Source organism: Neopelma chrysocephalum, unplaced genomic scaffold, assembly GCF_003984885.1.
Source record: "Neopelma chrysocephalum unplaced genomic scaffold, ASM398488v2 Primary Assembly neopelma1_323, whole genome shotgun sequence".
Classification (NCBI taxonomy): Eukaryota; Metazoa; Chordata; class Aves; order Passeriformes; family Pipridae; genus Neopelma; species Neopelma chrysocephalum.
Genome location: NW_020897986.1, coordinates 1,874,880 through 1,899,014, shown reverse-complemented (window position 1 = coordinate 1,899,014; position 24,135 = coordinate 1,874,880). Strand labels below are relative to the sequence as shown.

The following is a 24,135-nucleotide window of genomic DNA, read 5'->3' as shown; positions in this document are numbered from 1 at the left end:
TGTGTGAAAACACAGGAAAGACAAGAAACGTTGATCCAACTTTAAGGTGAACAGATGATGTTGATAATCTCCAAAACTGATCCTTGACTGCAAAGTAAAAGGTCAGATTTGTCTAATCACTCAATCACTTTTCTTTCCAAGTCCATAAAGAAGCCAAGTGCTTGTGTGGATAGGAAGAGAGCCACATGTATAAATATACATGATTTCTCAAAAGGGTCAAGAGTTTCTGGCCCATATAAAATCTCTACATCTCTGATCTTGCAAGGGAATCACTGTAACTATCTCACAGTAGACATTGGCTACAATTACAGAGACAGTTCACTCACTGAAGAACAGTTTAAATAAAATAGGTTTCTTAATGTGAAGCTAGAGAATTAGAAGAATGAGGATGATTTGGTACTTTTTTTAAAAAAAAAGTTCTTAAATGGTTCTTATGCACAAAAATTTATGACAAAGGACCTTGCTTACTAAAAGATGCAGCATTGTTTTTCCAAGGATTGTAAAATATATGTTCACTGTTTCTGACAGGAGAGCATAAGATGTATAAGAAAGGTGGGTACACAGGAAGGGACATTACTTTTCTTGTATATTTTCTGCTGTAACTGCATCATCTGTTATTACATCCCAGACTAGGGAAAGGAAACGAAAGCAAAGGATTGTTCTTCTTGCTCCCCGCCCCTTCCCAAAGAAAAGGAGGGTGGGGAAGGAGAAGTGTTCCAAATTTCAAGGAGGAAACATGAAACCTAGGGTCCTTCAAAGCTAGTCACCCCCTAACTCAAAAGGAAAGGCAAAAGTAAGGCTGGTCGACAAGGTGAATCCTAGGTGCATCTAACAAGTTATGAATTAAGTACATTCTCTGAGGAAAAATAATTACATACAAAAGTAGTAGGTCTCCATCAGGAAAACAGAAAAAAACCCCCATTCAAATAGGGCACCACTTAGGGAATGCCTCACTCACATCAGTAGGTATGATAATTTAATCAAAAAGGTGCAATAAAAAGGGTACTGAGCTTCTAAAATTTTTATTTACCATTACTAGCCTGTCATTGCTCATGACCTTGATGTGTGTATTTGGTTAGGTACAGTTTCCATCATGATCACCTAATACAAGGTGCCTCTTCAATGGTTGTAGTTATAGGACTATAAAATTATAGGAAACTAACAATTTATTTCAGCCTCAGCTTAAACCATGCTGTGCTTTACAACATTACAAGTATTTAGAATGGAACACGCTAGCTAAACTAACGTGGAAACATTCTGAAAAGAGGGAAAAGTTTCTCTTCTTTTTGCCAGCTAATTCCTAATTTTTTGCAACTTCTGAGACTATAAAGAGGCATCATTCCTCAACAACAACATCATTTACTTATGCAAAGCTATATACCAGGCAAAACTGCTAGTTTCCACTTCCTCCTCAACCTCTGCCTCGGTGACAAAAGCAAAACATTCTTAGATTTTAAAAAATCCCCAATGCACCACTGACTTTGGTCTGCAAGCCCACACAATTCAGGAGAAAATTTCATTCAGAAATGTCTTTACTGATACATATCTTGCAAAGTATACCCTTTAGAAAGTTATGAAATCTTTTGCAAACATCTCATAATATACAGCCTATTAAGTAAATTATTTCAATCCCATTTCTTAAAAATATCTCCTTATTTTTTGAAGGATGTGTCAGCTTCCAGTGTTAATAGGTTTTCTGTCAATCTTCTTTTGATAAATTGAAAGAAAATCATACTTTTAGAGATTTTTCTGAACCTCAAGTGATTTTTGTAACTTTTTTAAAATTTTCTTTCAGGCTGTCTGTCCTTTTCTGAGGTACTGTCAGCCTAAGAGATTACAGAGATTTTGCAGTGCTATGCAGGTAATGAGCATTATGTCAACAGGTCTTTTTGTTGGCCATGCATCTAACCATAGTCTGAGAACCCCATGCTTATGAAATTATTTGCTCTAAGTGGAGGCAGGCTAAGCAGCCATGGCCATGCTCCCAGTTCACTGTAACACAAAATAAAAGGGTTCAAGCTCACAGGCAATCCAAGATCAGGCCTAATACAAATTGCTGATTTCTCTTGGAAGGGTTCAACTGTGACTATCATATCACTTTCTTTGAAATCATTGTCTAGTTAATCAAAAGAACAGAAGTTTTTACTATTCCGTGATATATTGAAGTTGGATTTAAAAGCCAAAAGCATTCAATTCATTTTCTAAACAGTAACGCCAGCAAAATAATATCCCTTCCCTCCCCCTCTTATAAACTTTCTTTAATTAAATCATCCTGAGAGGATCTTGAGCTTCTTTTCACTCCTTGAGAAAAAGAATGCTTCCTTCAGAATTTTGTCAGAATGTTTGTAAAAAAACCCAGTACAATCTCCTCAGTTTCTGTAAAAGCATGAACTTTTTGACAGCAGTGAAATACCTGATAACATTAATACTTGGTATTGGATTTAACACATCATGACTAACGTGTATTAAAGAATCACAAAAAGAGGGATGAGAAGGACCTCAATAGGTCTGACAGATATTTACCTAACTTGTCCTGAGACATTTTCAGTCGTGGAGATTCTACAATACACCCAACTCGTGTCTGCAAGGCAACTTCTTGTGTAAATCATGAGGAAAATATCTCCTTACTTCCAGCCTGTATTTCTGCTGCTACAGTTCACTGCAGCCCATGGCTGCAGAGAGCAGAGTTATACCCCCTGTGTGTCAGCTTTTAAAATGCTTCAGAACTCTGCTTCCATCCCTCCAAGAACTTCCATTCTTCTTTTTAAGCTTTATGTCAGAGGCTGTAATTCTGAAAAATTCTTCCAACCTTGTGCACAGGGAATCCAAAGCCACCACTGTTTGTGGTCAGGGAAGATAATAAAGTTAGAAGACAAAAGAGCTACTGTAAAGAAAGAGATGTACCCAACTCTTTACAGTTCTCACAAGCTTCCAAGAGTTCACTGTTCCCAATGTGCTCTTCATTCCTCCCTGTCCCTTATCACACTGCCTTCTGGTCTAAGAATGATGTTTAGAATGGTGGTTGTCTGTTACTTTGGTACCTGCCTTTAATCCCAACAATACAATTCCCTCATTTCCTCAGGAGAGGCTTCCTGAAGGAGACCCATGTTGAGGGTGCAGGGAGAGGAAAATGAGATAAAACTTCCAAAGTCCAGCTTTATTTGATCACCTTCCTCACCCCATCACTCTGTGCTTTAGCCAATTTTCCATGAAAATTAAATAAATCCACTCTTTCTGTTAGATGAAATCTAAAAATAAGAATAGAATTCATATAGTAAGAGTGATGAGCTTTTATCAGGCTAGCACACAAGGCCAATAACCAGCATTAAGCAAGGCTTATAAAATTAAATGCATAGAAGTTAAAATCCATTTCCTATACTCCACTTATGAGTTAATTTGATTTTAATGTAAAATGAACAAATACTTGACAGCCACACAGTCAGTGGAATTAAGCCCAGAGCCATGAGACATTCTAGTTTGCTAGAGAAAAGACAGAAATGGAGTTAAATTGCTCAGTAACAATAGCAACACTTGCAACCTGTCAGATATTCTTGTGTCTCTCCTCTATAAAAAAAATAGTAATTATACATAATATATAAACAAAGTTTGTTCAAATATTTACTATGTAAAGAATAAAATATAATTTTTCTTCCTTCTCCTAAAAGTGTGGATTTTTTTTTTTATGACATCACAAAAATTTACTTTACAAAGCAGTGACACTTGACCATGTAACACAGAAACAAATTACAGAGAGACTTGGCTTTTGCTTTTCTACAGCTCCAAGAAAGGTGCTTCATACTGTGCTTCTTTCTTCTTTCATAAGTCTGAGGTTTTATATTTGAGAGCCCTCCAATGCAAATCAGTCACAAGGAAGGACACCATACTACTGCTTCCATATGCACTGGGATCTATAAAAGCAGATATTATATAAATTGACTGGGCTGGACAAACAAATTACTAGCCCATCCTTTGTGTTTGACTTGAAATGTCTCCAAGAAAGATACAATGGATGTGTGTCTGCAGGCTAATATGAGTCTTAGCTACTGTCACTCTTTCTCTTGGGCTTCCTTAATTCCCTACTGATAAACATAAACATACAAAGTTATTCATTCAGAGGAGAGTTGCAATAGGAGACGTTTTGTAAGACATAATTAGCGACCGTAATTTTATTCACAGCAATCTGTATTTTCCTTAGGTGAAGCTGCAGGATGCAAGAAGTAAAAAGCACACAATCAACTGATGCCTTAAGCCCCTAATGTTTTTTTTATTTTTCTAATTTTGTAAACCTTATAAGTTTTATAGGTAATAGAAGTAGATTTTAGAAATAAACCCCTTTCTCTCTCCTCCCCGTAGTATCCCTTAGTTTATACATTCCTTAATCCTTTCACCCCATTCCATACCCCCATATCAACCCTATTCCCATATCCAGTAGAAGATGTTTTGTCTCTTGTCAAGGCAAGCCTGTCTTGTTTGAGGAACGCTTGTATCTTGGCCTAAACCGCAGGACAGAGTCAAGGAACTGGGTGACTCTGCTCTCTGTACCCCGAAGATGATGAAGGATGATGAAGAGGGGGTCCCAATTAGCACCCCAGACCCAATTCCAGGAGGTGGGCCAGGGGGTGGACCAGGCCAAAAGTTATGGGGAGGACACACTTAGGATTGGCCAGATATTGTTATAAATGTAACATCCCGGGCACAGCCCGGCGCGCGCGTCGTGTAACATCTCTTGCCTTGGCACAATTAAACCCTTTCTTATCTCACCCCAACTAACGGCTCCTAGAATTTTTTCATAGCACCAGCTGAGCAGGCATCAAACTGATCTGCTATAGCATTCTAAGCTATGTAGGTCAAGGATGGCCTGTCTCCTCAGCCCTAAAAACCGCACGGATATCTTCCTACGACTGATCTCCACCTGACACGCGCATCCCGGAGAGCCGATGGGGCGCACGGTGCTCAGGGAGCGGTTCTCAGACAGACAGGAATAGCTCTGCCCAGTCCCCACCCTCAGCTGTCAGTAGGGCTGGACTGAACATGCAGCTGTGTCCTAGGCTGTCCTAGTAATGTCTGCCTTAATCGGCACTGCCAACTCGCTCCCTCCCGCAGCCAAGGAGTGGGAACACGGCGCTGTCTCGGTGCCGCAGCGGCTCCACTGCCGGTCCTGACACCAGGCCACAGCCCAGATGCTGCTGAGCCGTGTGTGGCTGCAAAGGTTCTTCCCAGCAAAGCCTAGATGCAAAAATATCCTTTGCCACCTGTGGCAGGATTCAAATTGTGTGAACAATTTCTATTGCATTTCTGTAGGCCTTGCTTGACATGACTTTAGAAGTTGTAAGCTGTAATGTTTATACTTATATATGCAATGTTTATACTTGTTAGCTGTGTGTCTAATTATAAGGTTTGAGAACACAGTATGTTTAGAGCAAGAAAGCCTTGAGAAAGTATAGATAAAAGTACACCTGCAGATTTCAGAAAGTCCCTAATTAGGAAGGCCTCTACATGCCAAGTATGATTCCAGGCCGCGTGGACAGAACATCAGGTCCAATGAACTGGAGACATGAGACGCGTGTACAGACTGAGCTCTCCAATCACCTTGTTGTAAGCATGTGCCCAAAACAAACTAAATTGTATAGAAGTTGACTTATTTAAATAATAAATTGGAGTTAGCTGATTCTCGTATCGAGGGTCCCTTTCTTCCCTCGTCGCGACAGCCACCAACAGGAAGCCAAAAATCTAAACACACACAACAACCTACCATATTTTCATTTTAGGCTGTGAAGACAGTTCTTCGTGAAGGTAAAAGCTGTGCCATTTTATGGACTGAATCAGTTCTGGAGGCATTTTCTTAGAAATATCATAATAATGGCCAAACTTTGTATATGGTGTTGGGCTGGCCTGTGGAAACAATGATACTGATTACAATAACCCATTCAATTATTATCTGTCAAAAGAAAATAATTAACTAGCAATACACTTGAAAGAAATCTCAGTGGTTTTTCCCATTCAGCTTAAGTAAAAGCTTCAAACAGAAAAACATTATAATATTTACTACTAAGTTTTTGTTCCCCTGTTGACATTCTTGAATGTGAATTTTTCACACAGAATTCAACCCTTACTACTGCAAGTTGCATCACCAAAGTGCAGTCAGATACTTAAAAGAATGTATTTTTGCACACGTTCTAGACACATGATCCCAAATTTCAAAAGCCCAGAGCCATGAACTGTGCAGACCATCATGTGTTCCACCTCTCTGATTTTTCAGTCTCTGGGAATTATATGGCTCTACAGAATTATTTTCAGTTGACTTTGAGAATGTTTCCCTTTACTTGTGACCAGTAAAAAACCCAAACCGTTGCATCTTCATATACTTAATTTAAATTAAAAAATAGGAAATAGTTGAAAACTACTTTAAATTTCTTAAAATTGGAATAAATAGCAGAGGTTGAGCATTACACACAGTAACCACGGTTTATCATAATGAAGATACATTTTCCTCAGCTCTCAATTTTGGGCATATCAAACATCATAAAACCCCCCAAATTTAATATACACCTGGACAGGAATGACACATTTTGAATGTGTTGTGCTAGTAAACAGAGGAAATGAATGCATATTTTTGTTCCACATTAATGGAGTTCAGCAGCCCATTATCTGAATTCCACATGTAAAGTTAAAAACCCCCTAGGTTGTTATTATATGCAATATAATATACGCAATATTCAAGCACATGCTTACTAAAAATATATTAAACTGTTAGGATTAATTAGTATGATTTGATTTTGGGTAGATGTTTTGAAATTATTTGACTAATAGATGTTAGGCCCGGATGGTTATCAGTGCGTATAAATAGTAACAATAATACAATATCTTTACTACAAAAACAATAGAATAACCAACTAACCCAAACTTTTAATAAAACAAATAATTAGTTTCTAACGAAAAAAACTCCACAAAATTGCTTATGTATATCTAGTCATAAGAGGCAAATCAGTTTTACTAAAAAAAGATAGAAAACCACATTCCCTAAGTCAGTGTTCCAATTTATTCATTGGCATCTGATTTTTAAAGTAGGCAGTCCAACAAAACATACCATTCTATCAAAATTTAAATATTTTTCATTGTAAAATGTAACTTTATTTAAAACAAGGATTCTGAAAGCAATTTAAACAGGGGCTGTTCTTTGGCCTATAATCTATTCTTTATCCGGATTACAGATCAGAATGTTTTTACTGCAATCTCTGCCAGAGCTCATCTTTTTATTGTGTACTTCCAAGCCCCCTTAATGTTTTAGAAAGGCCTTGACTAACTGAACTTTGATCTGATGTCTTCATTGAGAAAAGCTCCAGGTTGCCCATTTCAGATGCAAATCCTTACTGAGGCCCAATAGAGTTTAGTAAAAGACAGCAAAAAAGAAGAAACAAGAAGTTTCCAGGATCCTCTTTGAGAATCCTGAGGCACATTGGTGTCCTTAATCCACCCTGCTGCATGGATTAAGGTAGGTGATAACCTCTCTCGACTCAAAAGAATGAGCACAGCGCCTACAAACTGGGTGGAGACTGGGATTTGGTCTAATAAACCACCACGCAATAAAAGCTGGGTCCGTGTCAGAAGCCTGTGAATAGCCCTCAATGTACAGCATTCCCAGGCTTAGCAGGGAAGCTTGCAGAAAGCCTACCTGAATCAAGTAAGCATGAATAATCTGCCCGAGCACAATGACCATGGAGAGCGCCAAGCAGAGACTTTTCCACTCCTCTCAAGTTTGATCTGATAAATTTATTAGTGGGTTGGAGGCTCAAGCCTGGATTCCTGGTTTGCACAAGGAGAAATGCACTAAACTGTCAGTGAGCAGAGCGTTGCTTTTATGCTACCGTCTGCTGTTAATGTTTCTAATTGCAATACTAATGTGCTAGAAATCTCAGATTTAGGATGAATCAAGGCAGAAAATTGATTTCATGCTGTGACAGTTTATATATTGCCCCAAGAACATAAGCAGTTCATTCAAAAAAAAAAAAAAAGGGAAAAGAAAAACCCACACTGTCTTGCATTGCAAAACAGGCTCTCCATATACTCAAAAGTTTAAGTGAAATAACCTCTGATACAGATGTGAGTAACAAGTTGGCAAAGGCACATCAAGCATAACATGGCCTTGTATTCTGACAGATTTCTTACAAATCTTCTGTCTTTTTCTGAGGTACAAGGTATGTGCAGTATGTACAGAGAATCTGTGTTAGCTATAAAGAGTATTAATATAAACACCCTGCATAAGAACAAAAATGAGTTGCCTAGCTAGTCCATGTGGGGTCTAATAAGTGGAAAGGGAATATCTGAACTATTAATCCGAATCTGTTATTATTTAGAAATAATTAAGCATCAAAGATATCACAAAGACAGCTTTTACTCTGCATTCTTACTCCATATATAGCCAGATAAGGGATGGACAAGTTTCTGCTGCCATGTTTAGAGTTCTAGCTAATAGCAAAACTATTTTCTCTCTTTCATACTTGAAACTATTTGACAGTAGATTTTGACAAATATCTAATATTAGTTCAATCAATTTGGAAAATACATCTATTCCACATTGTTTTTTTCCACCTAAAGAAAATTTAAAGACTAAATCACAACCAATGTTGTTAATTAAATGATGGCATCGACTGTATTGTTGTGTGTAGCAAGGCAATATCAGATTTTTTCCTCAGTGGAATATATTCACCAATCAAATTAATTTAGCACAGCATCAAAATTTAATGATAGCCACATTATAAAACATTGGAAAATACTAATTTCAAACCAATTTTTCACTAATTAGAATATCCTGAGGAATTTTAGGTATAGATAGTTAGAAATTTAGACTTTTATTTGTATGTTTTAGTTTTTTTATGAATTTAACATACACATAAAAATATTGTATTCAGCTATTCAGAATGATCAGCATCCAATTCAAAAAGCAACAATAAAAAGGGAAACAAAAGACTGAGCATCTTATTCTATCTTGCATAATCAATTTTCAATAATCAAGGACATGCACATCATGTACTTTTGGGCAATGTTACATTAGTGGAAGTGTTTACTTCTGTGAAGTTAGAGAAGATGAGTGCACATCTAAGTGGATTTTTTAATATTTTTCCTATTTTGTTAGAACATCAGAACACTATTTGTTAACAATATGCAGTTGTTTCCATATCAGTGCATAAGGAATTCTGCTAGATTTTAAAACAGACAAATTATTTTGGGGATGGTTCAGAGTGGCACAGCAAGCTCCACAATAATAAAATTGATGAGATTATATGATTACCCTGGAGGCTGTTGGATTTTGCATGTCACCATATATAAGTCTTTTCTGACACAACTATATAGCCACGTCTGTGCAATTTTACAGAAAACCAAACATGCCAAGCCCTGTAAGATCATTTTGTCACATTCCAATTATGTTTTTAAGAATAAGACTGAACTTACCAGGCAGGTACGACCAGACCTAAACTAGACTTTACAAATGTAGGCTATAATGTATAGACAAAACAGAGGGTTTATTCTGGATAGTAAAAAAAACGCTGTAATTTTGTTAAAGATTGATTGTGCCACTGGATTAAATAAGAAAGTCACCAGCCATGGGAGATTGATTATTCACAAACAGTAACAACTGTAAACTCTGAAAGACTGATCACTGGGCTTGTTTCTTATATTGTCCCTGCACAGTGATTAGTTTGCAGTGACAGTGAAGCTGATATAATCTCAAGTGCTTACTTTAGTTGTTATGCACATGGATAAGCAGGTCAACAGTTTGCTTCAACACAGTACTTCCACCACAGAGACCTAGTAAGTAGTGTTGATTAAACCCACTTAAGTGATTTGTGTACAACTAAATTTGGGCAAACCTTGTAAGTGAGCATGTTCTTCAAACTTCCATGAAAAGTTATCTCGATTTAGTAGTACTCAATAAATAAAAAAAAATCCCACAGCACTTTAAGGCTTTTTATTTTAAAATTATTATTGTCCATATTAAGTTTTACAGTTCCTGCAAAGTCTCACAATCCCTTTCTTTTTCTATTTCTAGCAATTAAAAAACACAGTGATGTATAATAATTTACCCTCTGGAAGCAATCCTGTAACAGTGTCCATTAGCAGTTCTGTTGCCTACATTCTACTGAAAAGCACTTGCTCTTCAAATTCATTTTGAGTGCAAGAGGAAAAGAAGTAGGAAATAGTGATTACCTCCATTTTTGGTAAATTTTGGTAGCGCCAGGCTATTTTCATAGAATCCTGAAAATCCTCAGACTTAATGGCTGTTGCTTCATCTCCCAATTCCTTTCCACAGGTATCATCAAGCAAAGGGGCTGGAAGTTCCTACAGGTAGAGAGCAAAACAATGTCAGCTTTCTACAGCAGAAATGGCAGTTCAGATTTTTATCCACACCCTCCCCAGATAATACAGTTATCTTAGTATAAAGGACAGTTGTCAAATCTGTAACAAAACCTGATTAAAACACTGCTCTGACAGTCTGGCTCCTATTAATACCAAGCATGAAAAAACCCCACATAATTATTGTCAGAAAAATGAATTATACAAGTAAAATTAAGAATGCAGAATGGAAATGCCACATTTTATACTCTACTTGATACAAACAACACAACTTGAGCAGCATCCATACTCCTTTCTTTTTTTTTTTAATCTTTCTTTAAATGTTGATATCCTAAACTCTCCCATTTCTGAGAGTGGGTAAGTTCCCTGCATGGTGAATTTAAGCCTATTTTAAAATAAGATCTTTGTTAGCTTCTGTAAGTCTTTCAAATGTATTCAAGAGACCACAATAGCCTACAGACACCAGCTGAAAACCACTGTAACAGGATGGTTTGATTTTTCTCCTCTGCTAACCATCAGGCATGATATCTACTAATGATGGATTCCTCATGAACACAAACACAGGAGTAAAAGAAGGGGGAAGATATTTAGTCCTGGATTTTTTTATACAGTTCTAATGCACGCTTTCTACCTTTGCTGTACTGCTGAAAAAAGTAAACAGCACTGTGTGGATACCAAGCATTCAGAATTCATGCACTAGGCTTTTATACCTACTAGAGAAATGAAGTGCAACCAGGTTTTCTGACCTGACTTTATCACACCCATCTTTGTGAGCTGGAGGGCACAGATCTCTTTATCTGCTTAAAACAGATCAAGACTTACTTGAAAACTAAGTTTTCATTAGTCAGTGATTCTTGAGAGAGAACTGAGATGTGTCTCAAGGATTAAAAATATACAGAGCTAGCCAGTATCTCTGTTACAACGTATTAGGTTGAAGGCATATAAAAACCAAATTTGAAAACTTTAAAGAAGAGTCTCAATCAAAGTACAGGATACACATGAAACTCTGCACATGGGCAGAGCTTATGCTGGCCATAAACATCCAAATGGCACTCATGGCTTTATGTAGGCAGAAATCATACAGACAGACACACAGAAAGGAGACAACGAAAGTTTAAATTAATCCATTTTGGGTTTACTGTTACACTTATTAAAGAATGCAGGACAGACAACCTGTATATAGTTCTACACATCATCTTATGAACAACATGTGCTATTTGGATTCTTTAGTGTAAATTAGCATAATATTTACAATTACTTAAGAAACATGAGAACAACTGTTTCTAATTCCAGGACAGTTACTTCTGCCTCTTCCAGAGGTTGGTCACCACATCCTCCCAGATAAGAGGCAGTGGAAGCTATGAAAACTTTTATAAACTTTATAACTTCGATAAAGTTGCACAAATAGAACAACTGTACCTATATATTTCAGCAGCTAAGCAGAAGACAGAAGGCACACCTTTGAGCAAAGAATTTTATTTATTTTCTTTTTGCAAATAAACTAGAGCCTGGTAATGCCTACTCACAAGAATGGAGTTATATGTTCAGATTTCTTGTAGCTTGTTTAAAAGGTACACTTGTATACAATAAACTCGTATTCCTATGATGGTAAAAATTAAGCTTATTGGTAGGAAATCTACATGAAGATCGAAATTTTAATTTTCCAGTTTTCCTTAAATTTACAGATTTATAACAGTTGATTCAGTTAAAAAAAATAAATTAATTTTGTTAAAGTTCCATTACATCTACACAGCAAGAAAGCAGGAGAGCTTTCAAACCAAAGACAAGGATTTCTGACAGACAGGAGAAGATGAAAACAGAACACTGTACTGAAAGGTTCTGAGAAAGTATAAATACAAACATGAGCTGACAAGCATCCCAATGCATTTCACATATATGCAGATACAAATCCCCTACATTTACTCCTAAGAGCATTATATAAAGTATTTTTATAAAAAAGAAAAAATATGCTATTTTTATTGTTGATTTTATAACTCAGAAATCCACAATAAAGAGTCATTAAACTTATTTTCCAATTGAGGTGTTATTTTGAAAACACATTGTGAAACTGTTATGCAGATTTAATTTCCTAATAGTTATTCACAAATGTAAACTTCCTACCATAAAAAAAGTCTTTCAATGAAGGGCTGCTGCTACTTGATCATCTCAAAATATTCCTCAATTTTACCAATTAAAAAAACCAAACCCACCAACTTTCATTTAAAAAAGAGAGTTCTGTAAAGAAACAAACAACATTTCCAGATATCTCTTCCTTTCATTCACCAAGATCAACTGGCTCCCAGGCACTACCTGTAACTTTTTATAGTGGTGGGGTGTTTTCCTGATAACAAGTGCCTGCCAGAGATCATAAAATCCTGTCTAAACATTTCAAACTCCCTAAGCTGGCCCCTGTTTCAGATGCTACCACTGATATAACAAGTTGCAACCTCACACTGCTGTAACATCACTGGGCAGGTATCACATCGTCTGCAAAGCCAAAATCCAGAAAATGCCATATTTTACCATTCATCTTTCCTGGAGACAACAAGAAAAACAACACCAATATTTTCTTAAAGCTCTTTAATATTTTTCTCCTCTAGAATCACTGCAAATGCCTGCCATTTGTACAACTGGTTCATTGTTATCATGTAATAATTGGCAAAGACAAATTTGAGACAGGGACATTATCTACATAAATTTGCTAATGTATATTTTACAAATAAAATGTATTAAAAAGAACAGAGGTCAAGGACAATAAGGGGTGAAAGGTTCTCCAAGTAATACTGATAAAGTACAAGCTGCTTAAATAACATGTAACACTGAAAAAAAAGTTCCTGCCTTCCAGTTGAGCACAGAACAAAACCACCTTACACGGCGTCTGTGGCAGGGAGACACCATAAATCCGAGCTGCCGACACCCCAGAAACTCAGTCCAACACAATCAGAGACAGACACACCATCAGTGCAACACAATTAGGCACTGTGGTGTGCCCTGACTGCTGCTAAGAACGAAGCAGATTAAGAGATCAAGGAAAAATGGTTTCACCTGAAGCTGATAAAGATTTTTGGCTGCCAGAGATGAAAACCTATCAAAGTCTCCACCCAAAACAGCCTTTTTTTGCCAATGTAGTTTACTTTTAACTTCTGACGTAACAAAGAACTTTAATTTTGACATAGTAAAAAACTTCTAACGCTAGAGAATGACTTAAACATGACTAAATTCACCCAAAGCAACATGAGAAAGCCGTGACTCCGTACTGTGGCAGGGAGCACATGCACCAGCTTGGGGCTGGTTTGTGCTGTCTTGTCCCTTGCTGCCCCACAGAAGGAACCAGGAGCACTTGAAGAACTCTCTCACACCAAGAACAATTCTTATTTCCTCAGCTGCTTTTCCAAAATGCTCTTACCTAATAACTACCATGCTCAGCTGAAGAACATGTTTCTTAGATGTACCACGTTCTCATCCTCATGCAAGAAGCGATTTCACACAATGCACTGAGCCTTAACATTTCTGGGGCCATGAGGTCTCCCAGCCATGCCTTTTGCTATCCCAACACACCCTGGCTTAGGCAAACATATCCTGAATCATACTCTGGTGTGTGGTGGCCATGAACCACATGGCCTCTTAGTAGGCTTTGTACATAATTAGCTGCAATCTGAAAAAGGTGGTCTGCCATTGGAGCCACCTGGTATTTTGAAAACCAATTGCCTGAGCTCAACCTGTTACATTAACTTGGTCAAATACATTCCAAGATGTTGTACTTAAGCACAAATAGGAAAAAAAAAATTCCAATCCTATTCAAGGTCAGAGTGTATCTGTAATTCGAACAAATTTTACATAAAGAATACTGAACAGAACTAATAAAGATTGCTTACCTCCAGATTTGCATCTCAACATTATCACTACTCTCCCAGCTTCTGTTTACCCTCTTTTCCCTTCCAACTATAAGAAAGAGAGGCAGGACATGCAGGTGCAGTTGGAAGGTATGTCTGCACTGACTGGAAGCCAACGTGCATGTGCCTTCATCAGCCTGCCCAAAGACTAAACAAACAGAACACCCAGGTGGTCACTAATGTTCTTTTTCCTTAGGATGTACTGATTCATGTATCCCAGTATTTAACTTAAAAAAAAAAAATCTTTTAAATTTCAACTAGAACTTTGTATAAGCACATCTGGAAAAGGGAGAGAGAGCTTAAAATTGCTTAGTAGGGCTTGGGACTGGGGAGAATTACAGACATAGGAGGTTATATAAAAACCTGCTTTATGGGCAATACTGGAAATGTTAAAATGATCCACACGTTTCTTTTTATCTTCATATCCTCTTTTATTCTTCACGATAACCAGAAGTGGAACAAAAGGCTTCCCTTCTTCTGACACTGATAATTAAATGCTATTCTTTGTTTCAAGGAAATAGCAGTTTCCAAACCTGGCCATGCCCATACAGAGCATCTAAGTGAGAAAAAGCCTCCAGTTGTCATAACATAGGTTTATTCTGGAAGATAAAGGCTGGCTGGCTGGATATATACTTCACTCTTCAGTGTCATGAAAAGTTTAATTACTGTCCAAGAACTACAAAGCATTATTCTTCAGTTTTCAGACTGTCCTTTAAACTAGAAAGAAAATTAGGAGTTATAAAAAGGTGAAGCAGACCAGCAGCCAAACTGGCCACAGAACACGGGCTGCTTCTGGCCCAGCCACACAAAAACTGGCCTGAAAACTATCCAGCAGGACAGCCAGGAGAGCAGAGGGGGGCATGGGGCCTAGGAGTGCCAGGGAAAGGTGGCTAAGATGGGGCTTTTCATCAAAATACCTGCACGTGGGACATTCAGGAGCAGGGCTTCAGCACAACTCCCTGTCTCCAAGTGTCATCACAAATTGAGTAACAAAGACACCAGTCTCCAGCAGTCTTATTAAAGCATCATTTCTGTCGGAGAACATATATAAAAAGCATTTAAGTTCTGCTGAAATCATCAGAATTTAAAAAAGGACTTGGGGGGATTTAGGATTCAATAAATCTATTTTCTTAGAATCAAAATCAGAATTTCAGAAGAATATGGTATTATTAAAATATGTTAAATTTACTTCCAAAATTTCAGCCAGAATTTAAACACTGGTCTGAGAAAAGGAGAGTTGATTTATCAGCCCATAATATCTCTATTCAATCTATTTTTCTTTAAAAATATCTCAGCTCCCACATCATACAGCTTTGAAAAGCTTTGGGACTGAAAAATTTGTGGCATTGGTGTGTCAGCTTCTGAGAACTGTTACATTCTCCCAGGCTAAAAAAAGACAAATCTTTCATAAGGTATATAAAAAAACAAAGCATGTAGCAGTGCATTAGTTAAAATAAAAAAAAAACAAACCATACAGCATTTCTTGGGGTCAACTAAAATACAAGTCTTTGCTATGCAGTATGAACACACAAAAAGGCAGACAAGTGTTAAAGTTATTAAGGGGAGTTTGGATGGAGAGAAGAAAGCTTGTTGCTGTTTTAAAATTAAAAAAGAAAAAGTTTGGGAGAAAAGAATGGGTTTCTAAAGTGCTCACATTAAATCACAATGCAATTACAATAATTTCGTTTCCTGCAAACCAAGCTATGAAGGTTTTATTGCAAACACGAAATAATGTATTTTGGTAATAAACCCTTTATCTTTGCAATAAAACACTGTACAACCTGTGTCTGCCAGCAATGCAGGTCTTCCTGGGTTTGCTGCCACATTACTTTGCCTGCCTTGTTTTGGCAGATGCACGAAGCAAAATCAGATTCTAACAGTTTGACCTCTCTCACTTCTTATGTTCTCTAGGGGATAATAAAATCCAAGATACAATCCCACAGCAGTTAATGAAGCTTAACCTCACACCCTCTTAATTACCAATGCATTACACCAACTATAGGCATCATACTCCTCTCTAAGCTATTTTACAATTCTAAAGAAGTACTACTGTGCTATTATTTGGCAACATAATCCAAGCTGTATGTGAAATCCCTCTCACATAAAATCCTTTGATCCTTACGGGTTTCAATAACTGTATAATTAATAGTACTTAAGAATTTAAAACATTATCTATTTCTGTATCAATAAGTATGTCGTTCACATGGGTTTATGCAACCATTTTGCAATGCAGTTATCACGAGTATGGTGGAAGAAACTTGAAATAATATCAAGGGGAGTACGATTCACTGTTGATCTCTAACTGCAACAACAAGTTAAATAGTTTAAATTCACATGAATTTAAGGCTCTTTTTCATTATGTTAATTTTTAGTATTTAGAGGACACCAGATGGTAAATCAGGAAGGGTAAATATTTTCTTTTCAATAATGTATTATATAAGTGTCAGTTTAAAGGGCCCTGCTCCCAAAAGGAGGGAGGATTCTATTTTGATTGTAAATACTTGTGAATACAAGGTCTATTGTTAAAGAACATAAATGACTGGATACAGAATTTTTCTCCTTTCAGTAGCCCTTGTACAACAATTTATTTCCACCTCCAGGTAAAGCTGTTCTATGGAAACTTTTCTTTGGTAATTCAGAAAGACCAAGTCAACCCAGGGGAAACGAGAACTGTGTGGAGAGGAAAGGGAAGCAATATTCCTCTATTTTAGGAAATAAAAAAGGTTCATTGCAAGTACTCTAGGGGTATTTTTTTTAACCCATGAGAATGTATTCTCTACTTCACATACACAGAAGTAAACTGTACAGTCAAGCCATTAAACTCTTTGCTGTAACTTCCTTGCATTATGGCTCCATTTCAAAACAGTGAAACCCAGGAATGCATGAGAGATGATCAGATGATTTTTAAAAACAAAATTCATCTTTTTTCTCAATCGGTTCATGGACGCTTAAGCATTTAAAAGATAAACACATCAGCCAATGGCATAATAAAAGAAGTAACATGAAGAAACTAAATAAAAATGAGTGCCCTTGTCCAAAATCCTGTAAACTCTGCTGCAGTGTATAAGGCCTAAACAGATTTAGTAACAGCATTATTCAATAAAACCTTCAGAGTTGAGTGCTGTAAGCAAGAGTTCATTAATTGAAAAAATCACCTCTACAAAGTCACCAACTAGATTTGTAAAATAGATGTTTAACATTTACCAGGTTAAGTAAGATGTGTGCTTAAAAAAACCCCATAATTTCAGAAGTAGGACGATGAAAGAAAATATCTCAATAAACAGAGAAGGATTGGTAGATAGAAAACTTGAAATTTAAGCCAAACATTTATTTCTTCTGGTTCTGGAAAAGCTTTTTATTAGATTGGTCTGAACTTTTGACAAAGAACTTTAGAGGGTTCCCAGAGTGGGTACTGTTTTAAAGGATTTAACTCTTTTTAAACAGAAGCAATTACTTTTTTCAAGTGTCCTCTTTCACACTCTTACAACCTCTCTGTCAAGTTAATAACACAGTTCTTAATGGAGAAAATTATACATTACAATATAATTAAAATATTTGCATTTTAACAAAGAAAAATGTAAAACAGATATTCCACTTACCCAATGTGCAAGCAAGAAAAGTAAACAGATGAGCAAGAGCTACATAATTAAGAAGTTAGGCTTTTCAACTCAGATAGCTGACTGGTTCAACCCCAGTCTTTGTGGTACCTCAAGACTTCAGAAAGAGAGACAGGTGTTAGAAAGTTCAGTTCTGCTGTAACTGGATTTCTGTGTATTAAGTGATATCACTTAACAGCATGCAGCAGCTGAATCACTGTAACAAGTTCATGGATTTTGAAAATAAAATTAGAAAAAAAGAATAGGAATGCAGTCCTATTTGCATATATATATATTTTTACCTTTCAAGTTGTTATACTTTTAATTTATGTATCACCTAAAAACGTCAGATGACAGAAAAAATACTTCTTGCATTCATACACAGCTTCTTTCCCAATACCAGCTAGTGAAGGAGAGGAAGGAGTCAGAAAAGTGCTCTTTGACAATGGAAGCTTGGACAGCCCTGACCACCAGCCTGACCATTTCTTCCAGGTTTGCATTTTTCCTTTTGACAAAACAATGTTTTGGAATCATATCTGTGAAGGAAAAACGTAAGCAACCATTCCACACGGTTGAATGTACATTGCTGGAATAAAAACGTCCATGTAGACAGCTACGTTTTCTTTCCAGATGTTGTTTGCATGCACAGTAACACAGCACTGAAGCTCAGCGGGTGGTTTATTGTTGTTTTTTTTTTTTAAATGACCCTGCAGGCTCTCCCTGCATTCACCTTTTCAGCAGGAAAAGAGTAAATGTGAACTTTCTGTCCTTCAGGTTTGCCCAAGTATAACCAGCTTGTCGGAGGAAGAATTTTTTGAGCCTTTTCAAATTACACACTTAAGCAAAATGCCTTTTAAAATATACTTTTAACTTTCGTTGTAGAGACCTTCTCAGCTTGGTAAGAATTTTTTTAAAAAACTTGGGTTTGGAGGTGTTTTTTTATCTTTAATGAGCCATTACACTTCTCTAGGTGCACCAAGGGAAGCTGCATTTTCCCTTTCACTGTGGTATCCACTTGACTGGTGTGACTTCAGGATGCATCCAGCAAACACAGGGAGGTTGTGCATCTGACACAGGGGCACACTGAGGGCTTTACTGCTCAAGAGAATCTTCTGTGTAACTCTCCAGAGAGCAAACTGCACGCTCATTTCTAAACCTGGAAGTACAATGAGCACAAGACAGAAAAGGATCCCCATCATAAGCAACAGGCTCACAAATGGTGTCAAAATGCATTTTTTTTCTTGAAGGATGTGCTCTTTATTCTCTCCTCTTGTAAGAGAATCTCCAAAAGGCAATCTCAGCGGAGAGCAGAAGTATCCTGTAATAAAATTCCATCTCCAAAACAGAAAATCCATTCAAAGGCAACAATGGAATCAAGCGTTCAACTTCTTCACAGGAGATGAACAGACGCAGTTCTGGAAAGGAGTTCTGGACCTCCCACTCTGCCACCTCAGGCTTCCAGGTACCAAATGGAATGGTCACTGATGTAGCATCGGCCAGGGTCCCACAGGGAAGTTGTAGTGCTACAGGGGATGCTGGTTTCTGTTTCCCAGCACAAAGGAAGACCCATAAGTCTTCCTTTCAAGACAAAACATAGAATCACAGAATGGTTTGGGTTGGAAGGGACCTTAAAGACCAACTCATTCATACCCCCTGCCATAGGCAGGGACACTTTCCACTAGACCAGGTTGCTCAAAGCCCCATCCAACCTGTCCTTGAGCACTTCCAGGAATGGGGCATCCCCAAGTTCTCTGGGCAACCTGTTCCAGTGTCTCACCACTCTCACAGTGAAGAATTTATTCCTTATATCTAATTTAAACCTGTGCTCTGCCAGTTTAAAGCCACTCCCCCTTGTCCTGTCACTACATGCCCTTGTAAAAAGTCCCTCTCCAGCTCTCATGGAATCCCCTTCAGGCCCTGGAAGGCTGCTGGAAGGTCTCTTCAGAGCCTTTGGTTCTCCAGGCTGACCAACCCCAGCACTCCCAGCCTGTCTCCATAGCAGAGGTGCTCCAGCCCTCTGAGCATCTTTGTGGCCTCCTCTGGACTCGATCCAGCAGGTCTATGCCCTTTTTATGTTGGGGACCCCAGAGGTGGATGCAGTGCTCCAGGTGGGGTCTCACCAGAGCAGAGGGGCAGAATCCCCTCCCTCAACCTGCTGCCCTCGGTGCTTTGGGTGCAGCCCAGGGCACGTTTGGCTCTCTGGGCTGTGAGTGCACACTGCAGGCTCTTGTTGAGCTTCTTGTCAACCAAAACCCCCAAGCCCTTTTCCTCAGGGCTGCTCTCAGTCTGTTCTCCACTCAGCCTCTATCTGTGCTTGGGATTGCCCCATCCCAGGTGCAGGACCTTGCTCCTGGCCCGTTGAATTTCCTGAGGTTCCCATGAGCCCACCTCTCCAGCCTGTCCCTGTCCCTCTGGATGGCCTCCCTTCCCTCCAGCACACAGCTTGGTGTTGTCAGCCAGCTGAGGCTGCACTCCATCCCACTTGGCACAGCAAAAGCAACTTAACTGAGAGCAATGTTTAGTGTCAAGGTGAACTATAACTCAAATAGAACCCATTTTTTTCTCATTAAAACTTGTGAGCATCAGTTCCCCCCTCAAGCCTAAATAAAATAATTAGGAATAAAGGTAACGAAATGCTCTTATAGGCAGTTTAGGTAGTTGTAGAATTTTAATGCCAAATCTGAAGTAATTCTATTATTGAATATATTTTCCGTGCAAACAATTTTTATTTTATGATCGATCACAGAAGTCACCATATAATTCCTTATGTACTATTCCCAGTATTTCTGCCCTTACAGTAAAAAGTTGCCTTTTTTGAAGAATATAGAATGAACAGAAATGCTCTCAAATGTTTAAAATACTTTCTAGAAACCAGCATGTACATAGTTCTGTAGGTTTTACCAGAGGTGTATAATTTTTCAGCATTACATCTTAATGCCAGTTTCCTGAAGGAGCTTTGACTACAAAAGGCATGAATATGTTTTCAAAGGATGATGGATAAATTGGTGGGTGGTAATATAATATATCTTAGGCAGCTGATCAGGGCTTTTTATCCTCTGCTTGTCTTTTAGTTATACACAATTTCAAGATAATTATGGTCTATAAGAATGTCTTTTCCCCTTCCTACTACCAGCAATATTTGTCTTGGTTATAGGTTCAAGAAACTTCCAATCACATCACAAAATTGGAATAGGGCAATTACGGCATCTTGGCAGAGAACTGAACATTATATAAATAGACTGACCACACTATATAGACATTTAATATGGACAGTTAATGAACTGCCTTTATGTAATACACCAGTTAATTAGAATACTAGCCATGGAATTTATTGAATCCATACTTGAATTTTACAAAATAAACCCCAAGCATAATGTGTAATTCAGGTTGATATGTACCATGTCTGTGTTGCCTTTCCAGTTCAGAATACAGTCCAATCAGACAATGAAAATAAATTAACTACTAATCCCATTAAATAAAATGCCACATTATTCAATGGTCAGATATGCTGTATTAAAACCCTGACTTGGTGGAGTCATCCAAATCCCAAAGAGCTCATTTTTATGACAGGAGAGGACTTCTTGAAGCACCTGAGTGAGGGTTACTTCACTGACACAACACAAATCAGAGAAATCAACTCTGCTGTGCCTTGTTTGCCAAACAAAGGAAGTGCTGAATAGTCAAGAAAAGCACAGACAAGAACACTGTTGGACACATAAAAACACAAACGGAGGAAGACAACAAAACAAAACCATGTTTTCCTCGACTTTTCCGCAGCAACATTGTCCATTCATTTATAGTCTCTTATAGTAACAGCACCATGGAGTTAAAACAGAGGAATGCAGTATTATTGCCCAGTGTCCAACCCTGGAAATTAGGAAGGAAAATTATTCCAGATCAGACAACAGAGCTTGATAAGGCACATCAAACTAACTGACCACAAACACACTGGTGCAAGAAGGAGAGGTGAGGGGAACAGTGTCTGGTAATTAACTTGCAAAAGTATAAAGGAGCTAGGAAAAATATGACAGGCTGTGAACAACTGAATCAAAGGTGAATGAAAGTAGAATAAAATGCATGTTTGCTACTCTATTTTAAGAAAATTTAATGCAGTGCAATAAAAATACTCATTTGAATAATTTAACTCAATAAGAAATACAACTGCAATAATCATGTATGGTACAGCCAGGGAGTCAATGAATTGATTATCAGTTATTTAAAACCAATTATTATTAAAAAATACAGCATGTTCTTATGTAATTCATTCTTAAAAATCAATTTGTAACCTATTTATTTAGGCTTCACTCTAAACCACAAGAAAAAATGATAAAAATTTCACCCCTAAAGGAACCCTCTTTACTTTCAAGATCATTAAAAAAAATAAATTCGATTTTTCATAATGCAGTCATATAATTTCATTAAGAATATACTTCTTCCTGAATACTGAATACTGAATAGGTAAGGCATAGAATTTCCCACCACTAGATAGAAAAACAGAAAAGTAATCATTTTGTCCAGAAATAGTCTCTGAAGACACTTAAGGAAATAGCCAGACTTCACTTGATGCAGAAGTAATCAGTAAATTATATGTTACTTCTGATATTAGAAAAACGCAGCCTTAGAAAGACATAAAATATTTAATGAAATTTTGTAAGATTACCCTCACACTTCAGCTTTTTTTTGCACTGTTGATCAGGCTTTTTCCCTTATATAATTTTCTTATAACAGAAACTATGAGTGTTTGATTAGGAGTCCACTGAAGTCTGAAAGGATCCTTTCTGTATGACCTGACCCAAAGCTGACCACGTTCCCAAGCACAAAAAAGAGTCAGAACGAAACGTAAACGTAAAGGAACTTGTAAAGATGTTAAATGGTATTTTTATTCTCTATGGGAAACTACAATAAATATCTACACAAATTGTGCACTGTTTCCACCATAACATACTGGAAGCCCCTCAACAACTCTTCCTGACAGGCCAGTCAAAACTGGGAAGAGTTGGGTGGACTCAAACCATTCCACTGATCCAGCAAGTCTGCCTGGTTTTCATCCACAACCAAAATAAAGGACAAGCTGGCTCCAAACCTGATTTGGCCTTGGAAGGATCTTACTCTGCTGTCCATAGATGGAAGCTGGGGAGCTAAATTTAATTCCCAAATCTGGCTACTGCAAATACTCCTGTACTTCCCAACACATTCTTAGGAATCACCAAGATTAATTAATTTGTTACTACACAATACACACACTTTAAAATGTGTCTAAGTTCATCAAGAGATTACAGCCTTACTTATCAAAAGCAATGAGTCTTATTTACCTTCAAGATGTTGTCAGGATGCTCTTTAGCAGAAGCAACAAACAGGTCATGTCCACAGACAATTCCCTCTGCGAGAAAATACTTGAACAACAAATTGGAGTAAAGGCCGTATTTATCTTCCTCTGTGAAAACAAGAATGGTTGGAATTTTTTTTTTGTTGTTAGATAAATCACCCACCTGTATGTTCACAACACTGTAAAAGCCCCCTTTTGCTCTATTCCCTGGAGTGTATAATGTACAACAGAGGTAAAATAGGATTCCAAAACTTTAAACATAATGCTTATAATACTGTATTTAGAATTTTTCAAGACAGGGAAAAAGCTCTCAATCCTGCACTTGATTCTAATTAGGGATGGGATACAGCAATCAGTATTATCTTCCTTACAAGGCTTCCCATAATCAACTAAGATTACTGAATTTTATGGGTTAATGGAATGGGGTTTATTAATTTAGGAGAATTATATTAATATTTACATTCTCAGTGCTTTAAACATTACCTTGCTTAAAATAGCTATTAATTGATGCTTTTCAAAATTCAATCATATTTGGGCATGCTAAAGCTATACAGAGGTATCATTTATCACTGAGACATTCTTACATCTGCATTTCTTTCAAAGCTGTGAAAACTACAAAAACAGGCAAACCCAATGTCTGTATTGAAAAAAACAGGTAATTTGCAACACTGTTTTTGAAAGCTAACCAGAGCAAAGTCAGGAACACACTCAAAAGACACAGGAATTTACAGTTTAAGAAATGAGACAATACTTGTTAACAGACATTGTGAATACTGGCCTACTGACATGAAAATACAAGCTCCCACTGACTTCAGAAAGGCCAATATTTCCTTCAGCTTCTTTATTGCAGGTATCAGAAATTACCAGAATTAGAAAATCTTAATGAACTTCATACAATTAAAACTTATCATAACTTAAAGTTGCCGGGGAAGTGAATGAGTACATAACAACTGAAATCTGAATCACC

The 24,135-nt window shown here is 37.4% G+C and overlaps 1 protein-coding gene across 1 annotated transcript in view; it reads right to left on the bottom strand.

Annotated features, from left to right (window-relative positions):
• Window positions 1-24,135, bottom strand: part of ELP4 (elongator acetyltransferase complex subunit 4) — a 144,297-nt gene that overhangs the window by 106,370 nt on the left and 13,792 nt on the right. The window contains exons 3-5 of the mRNA XM_027705331.1: window positions 23,155-23,276; window positions 10,207-10,338; window positions 5,753-5,892 (exon numbers count right to left, since the gene is read on the bottom strand). Of these exons, the coding sequence (XP_027561132.1) occupies window positions 5,753-5,892; window positions 10,207-10,338; window positions 23,155-23,276 (394 nt within the window). The remainder of the gene's footprint in view (window positions 1-5,752; window positions 5,893-10,206; window positions 10,339-23,154; window positions 23,277-24,135) is intronic.